The sequence below is a fragment of the Ictalurus punctatus genome, chromosome 22 (genome assembly GCF_001660625.3).
Source record: "Ictalurus punctatus breed USDA103 chromosome 22, Coco_2.0, whole genome shotgun sequence".
Lineage (NCBI taxonomy): Eukaryota > Metazoa > Chordata > Actinopteri > Siluriformes > Ictaluridae > Ictalurus > Ictalurus punctatus.
In genome coordinates this window covers 14,103,797-14,118,222 of record NC_030437.2, presented here as the reverse complement: position 1 = coordinate 14,118,222, position 14,426 = coordinate 14,103,797, and the positions used below count along the sequence as shown (strand labels likewise).

General features: G+C 36.6%; 2 protein-coding genes across 6 annotated transcripts in view; one reads left to right on the top strand and one right to left on the bottom strand.

Annotated features, from left to right (window-relative positions):
• parp8 (poly (ADP-ribose) polymerase family, member 8) overlaps positions 1-10,118 on the top strand; it is a 49,337-nt gene extending 39,219 nt beyond the window's left edge. For all 3 annotated transcript variants that reach the window (XM_017452168.3, XM_017452167.3, XM_017452169.3), the window contains 15 exons: positions 263-782; positions 1,163-1,216; positions 1,301-1,396; positions 2,600-2,692; positions 2,788-2,913; positions 3,006-3,071; positions 3,151-3,218; positions 3,635-3,683; positions 4,043-4,155; positions 4,989-5,061; positions 5,216-5,285; positions 5,398-5,471; positions 5,561-5,630; positions 5,744-5,828; positions 8,231-10,118. In XM_017452168.3, the coding sequence (XP_017307657.1) occupies positions 263-782; positions 1,163-1,216; positions 1,301-1,396; positions 2,600-2,692; positions 2,788-2,913; positions 3,006-3,071; positions 3,151-3,218; positions 3,635-3,683; positions 4,043-4,155; positions 4,989-5,061; positions 5,216-5,285; positions 5,398-5,471; positions 5,561-5,630; positions 5,744-5,828; positions 8,231-8,333 (1,660 nt within the window). In that variant the 3' untranslated portion in view covers positions 8,334-10,118. The remainder of the gene's footprint in view (positions 1-262; positions 783-1,162; positions 1,217-1,300; positions 1,397-2,599; positions 2,693-2,787; positions 2,914-3,005; positions 3,072-3,150; positions 3,219-3,634; positions 3,684-4,042; positions 4,156-4,988; positions 5,062-5,215; positions 5,286-5,397; positions 5,472-5,560; positions 5,631-5,743; positions 5,829-8,230) is intronic.
• A 940-nt stretch (positions 10,119-11,058) lies between these two features.
• si:dkey-3h3.3 (RING_Ubox and Deltex_C domain-containing protein) overlaps positions 11,059-14,426 on the bottom strand; it is a 7,603-nt gene continuing 4,235 nt past the window's right edge. For all 3 annotated transcript variants that reach the window (XM_017452170.3, XM_053674352.1, XM_053674353.1), the window contains exons 3-5: positions 12,974-13,951; positions 11,610-11,827; positions 11,059-11,498 (exon numbers count right to left, since the gene is read on the bottom strand). In XM_017452170.3, the coding sequence (XP_017307659.1) occupies positions 11,429-11,498; positions 11,610-11,827; positions 12,974-13,951 (1,266 nt within the window). In that variant the 3' untranslated portion in view covers positions 11,059-11,428. The remainder of the gene's footprint in view (positions 11,499-11,609; positions 11,828-12,973; positions 13,952-14,426) is intronic.

Below are 14,426 nucleotides of genomic sequence, written 5' to 3'. Positions count from 1 at the left end.
ATTATGTGTCTAATTATCTCAAACTGTTAAAATCTCCCTTTATCTCTAATTTTTCTCCCAGTGAGAATGGTTTAGATCTAATATAACAAGAAACATCATTACAGAAAGCAAGTAACATTAGGAGGGCTTGTACACACACACACACACACACACACACACACACACACACACACACACACACACACACACACACACAGAGTAATGTTTTTTCCCCTTGATTTCCATTTTCTAATTATACTTCTGCTGTTCTCTGTTAATGGAGGTCCCCCAGCTATCCCCCTCCCGGCTGCACAAAGAACAAAAAGAAACTCAAGCACGAGCAGGATGGTGTGTCCAAATCGCATCGCCTCTTGCGCCGTACTTGTTCGAGCGCAGTGAAGCCCGAGGTGGACGGCTGTGCCGGAAAGCCACGCAAACTCCTGGGCCCTTCACTGTCAGAGCAGACGCCTGGCCTCAAACCACCTCAGAATCTCTTGCCAAGGCCTGAAGAAAGCGTGATGTCACGGTCTCACAGACTCCTGCCACGCTCTGGTGAGCCTCGGTGTGAACGTAGCACAGGCAGCGACAGTAATAGCGTTCTGAAGCATCACCGGCTCCTTCACCGCACCGATGAGCTGGACGGTCTCAAACACCAACACCGGCTCCTCAGCAGGTCCTGCTCCAGCAGTGCCAAGATGACCAAAAGCGAGCCGCTCAAGGAGCCGTCTGGAGATAGCCGTCGCCTCTCGCTCTCCTCAGGACTCATAGGCATCCTGGCCCCGGCACTCTCTCCCGCACCACCGGTAAGCTCAGTGAAGAGCATTCTGAAGTTCTGCTCATGCTTCATTTCTGGTGTTAAACAGTGCTGTGTGCATGCATGGTTTAGTTTCTCAGCTCTAATGCACATGATTCAACTTAACTGATTATCAAGCTCTTTATGTGCTGAATTATCCGAGTTATAGCATGGAAATGATAATGTAGTGTAGGTCTATTACAGAGCTGGAACGTACCAAGTTTAATTTACTGTAATGGAGAGCATTTTCACTGAATGTGGTCTGAATTTTTTTTTTTACTGTCTGCACTAGATAATGTTTTCTGTTGTCCCTTTTTAACTTTAGAAGAAAATGGGTTTGAATTACAGTAGTGTCTGGAATGGTATATGGTTTGTCTTTTTGTTGTCTAGCCAAACAACGGAGCCAAGTCTATTCCAGTCAGAGACCATGGCTTTCTCATCCAGGTAAATATTAACCCACCACACACATTTCAGCAGATCACAGGTAAGTAACAGATGTCTAAATAATGGATCTAAACTTTATTGCAGACAATGGAGTACGCAGAGCAGAGGATCCCAGTCCTGAACGAATTCTGTGTGGTCTGTGATGAACCTCATGTGTTTCAAAATGGACCAATGCTCAGGGTGAGTGTCCAGAATATGTGACTGTTGTACAAACCGAGGAATTCACAGATAACAGATGACAGTCATCATGGCATCTTACTCATATTTTAAAGTTGCCAGTTGTTGAATAAACAGAGAAATAGTTTGCTATTCATAAAGGCAAAGGCTGAGCATGCACATTATTAGAAAATATTTATGGTACATTCAGGATGGGAAATGCATACTTTTGAATGACTGATATCGTAACATAAATTATTTGAGCATTTTTTGAACAGCTCTGAGACCTACAGTATATGGCCAAAAGTTTTGGACATCTGACCATCACACCTATATGTGTTCGCACAACACTGAAAGCACATAATTGTCTAAAATGTCTTTGTATGCTGTAGCATTAAGGTTTTCCTTCACTGGAACTAAAAGGCCCAAGCCTCTTTCATCATGAGAGTGTCCCTGTGCACAAAGTGAGGTCCATAAAGATATGGTTGATTTGGAAGAAATTGAGTGGACTGAGCCCTGACCACAACCCCACTGAACAACTCTGGGATGAACTGGAACGCCGACTGCACACCAGGCTTTCTTACTTGACATTGGTGCCTGACCTCACTAATGCTCTCATGGCTAAATGAGCACAAATCCCCATAGCTACCCTCCAAAATCTAGTGGAAAGCTTTCGCAGAAGAGCGGATAATCAAGTGTCTACATAATTTTGGCCATATACAGTAGTGTATAACAATATAAACTTCTATGTAGCACTGTAAAGTGTTTTTCAGGTTACCTAGGTTGTCTTTCTGGGGGAACCCTTCAAGATTCTGTATATAATCCCACGGCTGGAGATATAATTCAAACGAAAAGGACATTTCAAAGATCTCCCCTTGTGTGGGATTTGTCCAAGTGTGACGGATTGTCTGCACAGATTGTCAGTTTGAATCCCAGTCTCCGTTTCTCAAAATCTGCCCTAGAATGACATATAGCAAGTTCTTTCTGAAAACTTTCTGAGAACTGCATGTTTAGTAGGGTTTTGCTGTGGGTTTGTTCCTTCATCATTTTAAACATACCTCCAGTTCTTTACAGAAGGTTTCAGGTAGCTCTAAATCATATTTCTTTACCTTTATTATGTCCGGAATGCATGCACACTATATTAGTGTTGCTTAAAAAAAATGGAGACTTTGGCTTATATGTAACCATCATTTTGCTAATTACATACTTTTGTGTATGTTTCTGCAGCCCACAGTGTGTGAGAGAGAGTTGTGTGTCTTTGCCTTCCAAACCCTAGGAGTCATGAATGAGGCTGCTGATGAGATCGCCACAGGTGCCCAGGTACGCATACACATTTATCATTTTATCAATGCTACATACCTTACCCTGCTCTCAGGATTATTCTGACCTTCGGAATGATTTTAAACTCACTGCAGGTTGTTGACTTGCTGGTCTCCATGTGTCGCTCTGCATTGGAATCACCGAGAAAAGTAGTCATTTTTGAGCCATATCCCTCAGTGGTAGATCCCAGTGACTCACAGTCCTTGGCCTTCAACCCAAGGGTATGATAAACTTTTCAATACATTGGAAGTTACATTGTGCTAATGCTCATATTGTGACAGTTATTTCAAAATAACGCTATGTTTTCTCTTAGAAAAAAGACTATGATCGGGTAATGAGAGCTCTTGATAGCCTCACGTCTATCAGAGAAATGACCCAGGTATTGCTAATCAGTTGTGTAGTTTGCTACTTCTGTGCCTTGGGAATTGTGTCTCAGAGACTTAATTTGTGTTAAACAGGCATCATATTTGGAGATAAAGAAGCAGATGGACAGAATTGACCCCCTGGCTCACCCTCTATTGCAATGGTAGGAAACGTCTCTCCATGCCCATGCCATTTACTCAGGTTACTTCACTGGTAATGTTAGCATCAGTGTCTTGGAGGATTTTGGTCATTTGCAGTCACAATGGTTATTTTAGATCCCAGAGAGCAAATAAGTGATGACTCAGTGCCCTTCCTACACTTACCACCTTCACCTGGCCCACATACTGCCATGGACTGAGGGAGCTAGACTCATCTGAATCTGACATCTAGCACACAGGGCAAAGCTGAAATTCTGCACAAGCATTAAATATGGTGTATTGTACATGGCTCTTTGATCCAGATTCCAAATGCAGCGGAAACCTTAAACATGGTTAAACATGGCCTTATGTGCCTAAACTTAACCATGTGTGTCCTAAAGGCTAAAGGTATTAAAAAAACTAAATAATGTGTTGTTCACAGGGTGATATCCAGTAACAGGTCTCACATAGTGAAGCTACCAGTGACCAGAGTGAGTCATTTTAATTTCTCTACTGACTGAACACTTGAAACGTAAGCAGATTGTGTTTGATTTAAGGCCGTGTAGGCGGCATAAATACTTGAATTTGATTTTATAGCTGTGCTTAAGGTTCTGAAATATGCTTGTAATTAATATTTTATTTTGCAACTCCAGTGCTTTGCCTTTAGTTTAGGAAACGTAGAGTTAGCAAGATTGTATAACAGTTATTATGAAAGACCTCAAACACACTCTATACTGCTTGTGTTGAAATGTAGCTAATGCCATGGTCATGATTAGTGCTGCCTGGATCCTATGTGGGGAAACAGATTAAAGCTTAGTGTCTTTTGTGAATGCTCTTTCTCTCCCAACAGCAACTAAAATTTATGCACACCCCACACCAGTTCCTCTTACTCAGCAGCCCACCGGCCAAAGAATCCAACTTTAGAGCTGCCAAAGGCCACTTTGGGAGTACCTTCGCTTTCCAGTAAGTTACAGCACTGATAGCATGGTCATTTCTATTCAAATATTAAAGATATTATGTACGTAAAAAAAAAATCTAATTCCACCTTTATTAATAAGGATTTTATAGTTAATTACAGGGCTAGAAGAGTAGAAATGTCATAATTCAATTTTAATAATATACTTATTTGCTGTCATAAAACTTTACATGCTGGACATGCTTGCATAGGAAAATAATAATAAGGAAGTGGTGATACCCTGAAGTTGACGATTTTCCCATAATGGCATATCCAAAAGTGTCAGCAAATTACCAACAATTTCAAACATTTATTTATTAAAGAACAGCACGTCGTATATGTTTATCACTTTATAATTACATTTAATGTTGTGGAACTTCTGCAAAACAAGTTAGTTCCTGTTATCACTTATGTTCACTTAAGTCCTCAAACCTGAAGATTCTCCCGTAGCAGAAAACTTCAAGACTGGAGATTCCTTCCATATATGTTAAAAAAAAAATCTTTACAGAAGACTTCACACTAGCATCAATTATACGCTTTTCTTCATTAAATGACACATTTTCTAATCCATGTGTTTTTATCTGTATCTTAGATCATTCAGTGTTCCCAGCATCACACAAGTGTCTACGACTTAGCTGTTAATATGGAAACAATTTTGTGCATTAATAAAAAGCTGTGATTTTACTGATTAAACTTGCTCAGTATCATATGTTTCCTTAGTTCCAACAAAACTAAACATTTAAAATTTGTTAAACATTTAACACAATGTATACATAAACAAAAATAATAATGAATTGTATCTGAATTGGCTGTTAATTCTGATTGTAATGATTTGTTCCAGTGGATCACACATAGAGAACTGGCACTCCATTTTGAGGAATGGTTTGGTTGTGGCCTCCAAGACAAAACTCCAGGTATAAAACACCAAAGCTCAAGCTCACATGTATATCAAGCTCTTCTATATTTCTGTGTTTAATATGTTTTTAAAGGCAGACTGTGTTGATACATATATACAGTCCTTTTACTCAATATGAAACGTCATGTTGGCTCCTTTTCTTTTGACCGCAGCTCCATGGCGCCATCTATGGGAATGGAATTTATCTCAGCCCACTGTCAAGCATATCCTTTGGTTACTCAGGTGCTGAGAAACTATTTGAAGTTTTTTACCCTGAAGGGTTCTGTGTAATTTTAGAATGTGTTAGCGATAGTAACCTTTACAAATGTTCATGAAACACATTTGCTTCTTAAAGGGATGAACAAAAAACAGCAGAAAGTTGCGTCAAAAGACGAAACTGCTACGAACAAGACCAGTATTCATCTGCAGGTAAAAACTGATCCTAGACTTTAACATCCTTTTATAGATTTTACTATAAACTTATACGGACATGCAAAACATACATTTATTCATTGCAGTCACAGAAAAAAGGTCAGCAGCCACAGTTTCTGCAGAGTCGCAATCTGAAATGCATAGCCTTATGTGAAGGTACAGTGAACAGCATGCACATAACATAACAATGCCAGTTCATAACAATGGCCTTTTCATAAACTCCTTTCAGTTATTTCTTTTCATAATTGTTTTAACATTCACTCTTTCAGTTATTACTTCGCCGCACCTTCACAAGCATGGCGACATCTGGGTAGTCCCAAACACTGATCATGTCTGCACACGATTTTTCTTTGTGTAAGTATATTTTCTATAAAAAAATGTTTATAATCTCAGCCGTACTCATGTCACTTAATTTCATTCAACAAATTAGCAGGGATCTAATAAATTAAGAAGAACAGTGACTTTGAGCCACTTTTCATTAGCGAACTGCATAAAACATAACAAGAAATGCAGAACCTTCATCGTACTGGTTCATTTTTCTCATTGCTTAATCTGTATAATGAAAAACAACCTGCAATAATCGTTATTTATATTTATATAGTGCTTTTTCTTTTCAGTTTAAAATCTCAAAGTCAAAACAATTTGTTTATCATAAGTCAAAAAAGTTAAATATTTCAGGATGTGCTGTTCTAGTTAAATAATTAATGATGACTTGGTGTGATGTGTAATCACCACAAAGTAGATTCTTGTTCCTATAACAGCATCTTCTGAAGTGTTATCCTTTTTTATCAACATTTAATGTTGTGAACATTCCTGAAATCAGTTCCTCTTATCACTTACATTATAACGGTTATAAACGGCTCTAAACAACGACTGTTGTTCTTTCACTTTCTCTTGACGTTAATAAGACAGAAAAAATGCAGCTTATGTTTACCAAGAAAGGGCAAAGTCCGCTGTTTTAAAGACTTTCCCATGGCAGAAAACTGTTGTAAACTTAGTTACAACATCTATAAACTGTTGTTCTCTCACCAGCCTCTCTTTTTTCTCTCTTTTGAAATTACAAAAAAAAAAAAAGTCTGTCCTTATGAGTTCCCTGTGGTGGAAAACCTACCGATGGTTACAAAATGCCGACACCGAAGACTCCTTCCAAAAATGCGAAATAAACGCCTCCTCACAGAAAACGTCACCATTTTCTTTTTGATAGCGTTTTTAATCATTCTTAGATTATGTGAAATGTCCACCATTCACCATACAGGTGAATGAGGTGATACTATAGACACGATAATGTATTAGAAGATGCTCATTAATACAAACCTGTGAATTAAAGTACATTAAGGAACTAGTATACAGTCACTAGAGAATAAACTAAAGATTGATGTTGATGAAGTACTGCTAATCATGAAAAGTATATTTAACACGATAAAAGACCCAAGAACTAAGAATAGGCCAAGCTACACCAGTATGGTTTTTAATCTGGATTTAAAAACACCTCCTGAGCTATAGAGCATTCCTAATGTTCTCTGGCACACCATTACAGAGATATAAAGAATATATTGTAGAATTCGTCTCAGGAATGCAATTTACCTTGAAATCTAATTTACTCGGCTATATTGCATTTAACTGCATGCTGCCTCAGAAAAGCCTGAACTAAATGTCAAATATTTCATTACATTTCTACAAATACTCACTTTTAGTCCTTTAAAGATTTGGGGGGTCATGGCTGAGGTTACATAGTTTCACAAAAGGATATTAAAGATTTCTTTTTTGTTAATACAACAAATAGTCTCTGTTAATATTCTGTTCCAGAATGGACTGCGGCACATTTTTAACTTTCAGGATAATCTTCCTCAGTGGCTGTGAGAAACAATCCCATGCTCTTTAACAGACAGTTTTTGAAAGAGCCTCTTCATGCTCTACTGATGAAGCCAGCTGGTAACTTGGGGGAAACTCTGGGGGTTCCTCCAGGTACTCTGGTTTCCTTCCCAGTCCAAACGACATGTCATAGGCTGATTGGCATTTCCACATTGTCAGTAGTGTGTCAATGGGTGTATGAATATGTGTGCATTTGTGCCCTGTGATGGGTCCAGGGTGTCCCCCGCCTTGTGGCCCGAGTTCCCTGGGATAGGCTCCAGGCTCCCCCACGACCCTGAGTAGGATAAGCAGTATGGAAAATGGATGGGTGGATGGATGGTATGTCACTATAGGAACTTAATGTCACACCGAACCTGCATTCCACATTTTTCCCCTATAATTATTGTAATTAGATTTCTAAACGAAGACTTATCAAATGATTTATTAATTAATGCAACTTTATGAACTAATGAATTACACTTTTTCTTTTTGTAGTTACATTTAACGTTGTGGAACATCCACAAACAAGTTGGTCTTGTCATCACTTACATTTTAGCAGCTATAAACAGTAGTTCCCTCACCAACCTCTCCTTTTCTTTCTCTTAAAGATAACACGATTAAAAACAAACAAACAAACAAAAACCTGGCGCTTGTCATGTTACAGAAAAAGAAAACATAAAGTCCTCTGTCCTGACAACATTCCCATAGCAGAAAACTTACTGAATGTTACAAAGTGCTGACACCAGAGAGGCCTTACATAAATGTTAAATAAACATCTTAGGTATACAAGTTTAATCAACAAAAGAATTGAACAATGCTGTGGTATAATCTTATTTAATTTAGTTTAGGTGTTGTAATTACTGAAATCTGTTTTGTTTTGTTCACCCATATTCTTCTTCAACTAGCTATGAGGATGGACAGGTGGGCGACACAAACATCAACACGCAAGACCCCAGCATCCATCGAGAGATCTTACGAGTCATCGGCAACCAAACAGCCACAGGATGAACGACTCCAAAAGCAATACCGCTGCCTAAACCTGCCCTCCTGACTCAGAGCTGGATATTTGAGCATAGGAGGGTTTATCATAGGTATTTTACTAATCACAGAACACAAGAGAGAGAGAAAATATCTACAAAATAAAAGCAGTTTCCCATATGTATTTACACTGGCGAATACATTTTGCCAGGTTTATGAATAAAATAAACATTTTTAAAGATTGTGGTATGTTTCTCGGTTCAGCCGATTTTTTTTCAAGTTAAGAAAGAAAAGATCCTTATTTCTGTAACATTTTGAGACTTCTGCCAGATGTTATTTGGCCTTTGTGGTATTATACCATTCTGCATTGTTTACTAAGAATTGGACTTTTAAAGGTACAACTTTGTGCTCACCGAAGGTGTTAATATGCACTTTATTTTTTCTTAACGTAAGGTTTTAGTTCCAACTTCATTATATTAAAATGCCTTTAAAGACAATGGATTGCATATTGACCTTGGTGAAGGTAAGCAGAGCAGAGACATTAAGAGTTGAAAGGTTGTTGTGTTTACAAATCCCATGTTCCTGAGCTACATGAGTTATTACATGCTACCTGGCAGTAGCTGTTGGTTTACAGTTTCCAAAAAGAGGTCCCAGTTTATTCCCTCTGATTCCATGGCAACTCTGTTTGCTGTTTTTTCAACACAATGACTGTGACATTAGGTTGCCATTTTGGTATGATCTTCATAAAAAGATTTAAGTATTTAATATATATTTGAAAGACACTGATGGGAAAACAAAATGCATGTGGCTTTCCTTACATTTTCAGTCAGTTTGTGTTCTTAGATATGTTAATAGCATTTTTGTACAAGACAAACTGACACCCAGATGCAAAATGTATTTAAATATTTCAGTATATATCTTTTTTGTAAAGGTGATTTAAGATGGAATAAAAGTTGCAGCGTGTTTGTTTGTTGGTCAAATCCAAATGATCGAGTACTCCACAATTGCTCTGTCATTTCTCTCAAATTGTTTAAGGCAATGAGTTCAAATGTTGATAAAGGTTTCAGAAGATTGACGATCCCTTCAAAAAAAATACAATATCATTGTTGTCTGATTCTTGACTAAATTATACATTGACCCAATCAAAGTAGAGTGCCACAAAGGTTATCACTTTATATTTATGATAAATATATAAATATATAAAATGATAGACTTTGTGAGCTTTGAATCTGGACTGACGTTAACTATGTTCAGATTACATTTACTTACATTTGATATGTATACAGATATTTTCACCTTTCATAAGACTTACATAATTTTTGAACTGTAGAGAAAAAATATTTTGTAATTATATATATATATATATATATATATATATATATATATATATATATATATATATATATATATATATATATATATAAACACCAGACTAGTACAGCATCCTATTCTTAAACAAAGTGTTAGTGCTCAACCTTTGGACAGCAATTATTCTCACACAAGTAAAATTCAAAACATGACTTGATCATGGTTTCTAAATAAAGCGTGCTGTGTTTTATTTGTATGGTTTTGTATATTTCACTGAACTTTCATGCCACTTAGCATTTGGTGCCTTACAGTGAAGGATTATTGGGAAATATGTAACTGTACATACTGTAAATACTGCCAGAACATGGAGTCCAACTATTTTCTGTATTCAGTTTTTACTTTTTTCTTTATTTTGCGAACAGATCAAGCTTTGGGGCTTTTTACAAGTTCTGGAAACAGTAGCTTATGTACCTGTTTATGTTCAATAAAGTTGAATTTACCTATAAATCCTTTTAAGTTTTTCATATCCTTTCCCCCCACATCAATGCCAACTAAATTCACAACTAAATTTCCAACTAAGGAATTTGACCTGCCTTTAAAATCATAGCTGACAAGAACACAGAATTTGTTTTAAAAAATAAATGAGTAGGATTTTCAATTACTAAACATTTGTTCTCCAAAAAACATGCTTCATATTGCTTTCCCACCAATCACTCTCCAGAAGATTAAAGTGTTTTCATTAGAAGTGTAAGACAGTTCAAGTGTCTGATTTTTGTCCCTGTTCACGTTCCATATAAGATGTCCTCCATTTTGTCCCCTTCTGCTTGCCACATTGCCCATTTCTCATGGTACTCTGTTGCCATGGCAGTTAATTAATCTCACCTGCTGCTAGTTATCTGTTGTTAGGTCAGTGTATTTATACCCATTAGCTTTCTACATCTAACGTTTCTCTTTATATTTCAGGTTAGGTGTTTATTTTCCTCTGTTTAAGCTCAGTCCTGGACTTTTGAGTGTCTGTAAATCAACAGTGTGTATTTATGCAAGCTTATTTACAGCAGATTCCTATTTTCAGATGTGTTTAGTCCATACAAAGTTAAAATACTGATTACTACACAAAAGTACACAGTACTCTAAAGAAAGGTATGGTGGTGGAGTGTTCAAAGAATACTGACCCAGGTGTAATTAAATATTTAAAAAAATTTAATTCTTATATAAGTGATCAAAGTGGTACTTGAACTTAAAAAAAGATGCCAATCCAGTATAAGCAAGGGAAAAGAAAACGTCACCCATCTCTCTTCTATAATGAAACAGACAAAGTACATTTCCAAGTTCTGTTTGTGTGCATGTAGTATATGGACATGGTGGATCTGTGTTTAATCACTCATTCGCCATTCTGTCCTGCACATGAAATACTCATTTGTTTAGAATATGGTTAAAAAAAAAAGACTCCACAAAAGGTCTTTTGAATTAATGATTTAATATGCATTGTGAGAGACAATAATCAGATCTGTGAAGGTTCAAAACTGATCAATTTAACATAAGAAATAGGAGCAAGGCACTTCAGTGATTGATTAACATATTTAAAAAATATACTGTAGGAATATACGTACATATGTATGTACATATATAGTTGTGTGTGTGTGTGTGAATATATATATATATATACACACACACACACACATACATAAAACTTATAATATTTAAATATTCACAAATATTTTACTTTACTATTTAAAGTGCCTTTAATAGAAAATTCTTGGAATACTTGTCTTGAGTTATCATTTACATAGGTTCCAAAGCTCAGTCCCTATTAAATATCAGTAAATTCCTTTCACTTTCAGCTCCTCTTGGACCCGTTTCAGATAGTAGGGATCTGGGTAACCGTAACTAGACGAAAAAAAATCACAAAGCATGTTTAGTAAAAAATAGCATTCATGTATAAATACAAGTTTGTAACATATCTGATTATATATCCATAGAGCTTCTGTGTGAACTTACGCAGTAGGCCCACCAAAGTAGGATGTCTTGTGATGAATGTCATTCCAGGTAACGACGTTGTTCCTGCCAGTGGTTGACGAGCATCCAACTGTGAAGGTTAACCTTTGGTCAAATGCTTGTTTAAGGAGATTAAGAACTTTCTTTCCCTCTGTGCAGTCTGGCAAGTAGGCCGTGCGTACAGCACCTTGGTAGGGCTTGCCTGGATTTGGGTGTTCATCCTACATATTTACACATAAATGAGATCACAAGGTATTAGTCACAATTAGTTCACTATAAAAGAGGTGGAAATTTTGTAGAATCCTACATGGGTAGCTCAAATGTAATATTATAGTAGGGTTCAAAGGCCTATGTAGAACTTTGTGTTTTCTGACTCTGAACATCCTACTTCCTAACTGTCAAAAAAATGTAATGAATTAATGAAATAAAAACAGTTTTATTATGGTGGCTTTTAGATTTAACTCTGTAATGGCCTGTATATAAAATGATGAAATTCCCCAAAATTTCTTGTTGGAGGATGCATCCACATTTTATTATTACAAAAAACATAAAACTTCTATTTTCTTTCTTTCTTTTTTTTTTTTTTTTTTTTAAATATAGGGACATCACCTATTGTTTTTATATAGAAAAAGTTAAAGAAAGGATATGACCATTATTTTGGACCTTTCTCAGCACTGGTACTATAGAAAAGTGCAAATTAAGGAATAAAACATGACAGGATCTGCAGTTACAACAAAATATTCAATAACTAGGTGGTGTTATGGCCTGACTTGAAGCGAAATTAGTGTTACCACCCTGAAGTTGATCGTTTTCCAAAAATAGGATGTCTCAAAGTATTTTATTCCTCTTACACCACAACAATTTGCCAATGTTAACAATTTATTTATTAAAGGACAATGCATTTTAACCATTTATAATTTTTTATCCATTTTGTGGACTGTACAAGTTAGTACCTGGATTCAGTTATGTTATGTGTTTCTCTCTTGTCCTCCATCATGAAAATTTTCCCAAGTCGGAAAACTTTTACCTTTGTTGTAAAGCTCTGATACTACAGACTCTATCCATAAATGTTAAAAAAAAAAAAAAAGTTTTCCTCACAGAAAACTTCACCATATCAGTAATTTACACATTATTTATTCTGTTTATGTGGAGGATCCATAGAGGTCCCTGTGAATTAGCTGTTACTCTAGAAACAATAACATATTAGAACGAGCACATTTATATAAACCTTGCAGGCAGAATTACTGTCAGAGCTGTTGTTTCAGAAAATTAATCAATGCCCCCTGACCAATCAGAATTAAGAATTAAACAGTATTGCTGTATAATGTAAAATTAATTAATATAAAATAATGATTTGCATTACTCACCCCCTGTACCCCATCTGGAATGATGTATTGAATGATGATTGTTCCATACTTTTCATAACCAGGTAGAGGCAGCTCATCATATGTGATTTTCATACTGCCTCCTTTAGGTTGCGTTCCCTTTAGTGCACCGTATATAACTCCACATGTAGGACAGACAGGTTTAATTTCAAAAGCCCTCTTTAAACAGTCACTACAGAAGGAGTGCTTACATTTCTCCAGAGTCTTCATTTTTGATTTCACCATTTGTTCCAAGCAAATGGAACAAGTTTCCTCTTTGTCTAGGCTTTTATTCTCGAACTTCTCTCTGGAGGCTGTGGCGCTCATGTCCACTGTGTGGTTGATTTTTCTAGGAGAAGACCTTTTAGCAGGGCTTTTAATGAACTCCTCAAACTTTTCAAGGCTAACGAATCTCCCGGTCAGTGTTATTTCATCTGTTTTCCCTTTTCCATTCCCAAGTAGAAGCTCTGGAAAATTTGCAAGCAACGGCTGAAGTTGGGTTGCGTCTAAATTATACGATCTACTCTGCAGTTCCGTAGCAATCTTCTGATAGAAAGTTACAAAGCGTTCTCTTGCATGCTGAGCGAGGATTGTTCCGTGTCTTGTGTCCCGTGGGTGAAAGGTCACCTGTTTCATATTAACTTGCATGCTTACTTCAGGTCGTATAATTTTATTGAGTTCTGCAGAGCATTTTTTTTCAATGTAATTCATAATTACACTGTCGACCTCAACTGGTTCAACTAGTGCACTGGAAGCTGATTTCATGCTGGATGAGGTGTGCTCATCTACATTGATCCTCTCTTTTTGGCCTATTTGTCTCTTCTTGCGTGACACTTCCAAAAACACACTGTCAATATCTTCAAAGGTTCCATCGACCTCTAAAAGTTGACCTCTTTGCTGTGTTTTTATGCCAGGCTTTTTAAGAACTGTACTTGGGTCAACTGTTTCTGGATCGACGAGAAGTGTCACTTTAGGAAATATCTGAAATGAAATGGCAGTGCAGTTTGAAAAGAGAAAGTTGGTCATGAATTAAATGATTTATTAAATCACCTGAGTTAATCTAACAAGTAATCCAAAAACTGCAATGATCTACTGCTTAAATCTAATGCTTTACTACATTGTTTTTCTTTAATTCAGAATGTAATAAATTCACCCTTCAATGCTGGGCATGTAATTGAGTGCAAAATTTTGCATTCTCCATTGTTTTGGAATGAAAAAAAAGAAGAGGAAAATAATGGTATTTCCTGCAAAATCCAAAACAAGACAAAACCAACAAAAGGTTTTTGAAAAAAAAAAATCAAAGAAAGAAGTTTTGCCATGATTTTCAGTCTCCTGATCTGAACATATATAACAGTATGGATGAGCACGCTAGAGTTGTTATGATATTAAGGAAGTGTATAATAACTGGGAAAATCTCAAAGGACACAAACGATACTCTTTTAAAAATACTGTTAAA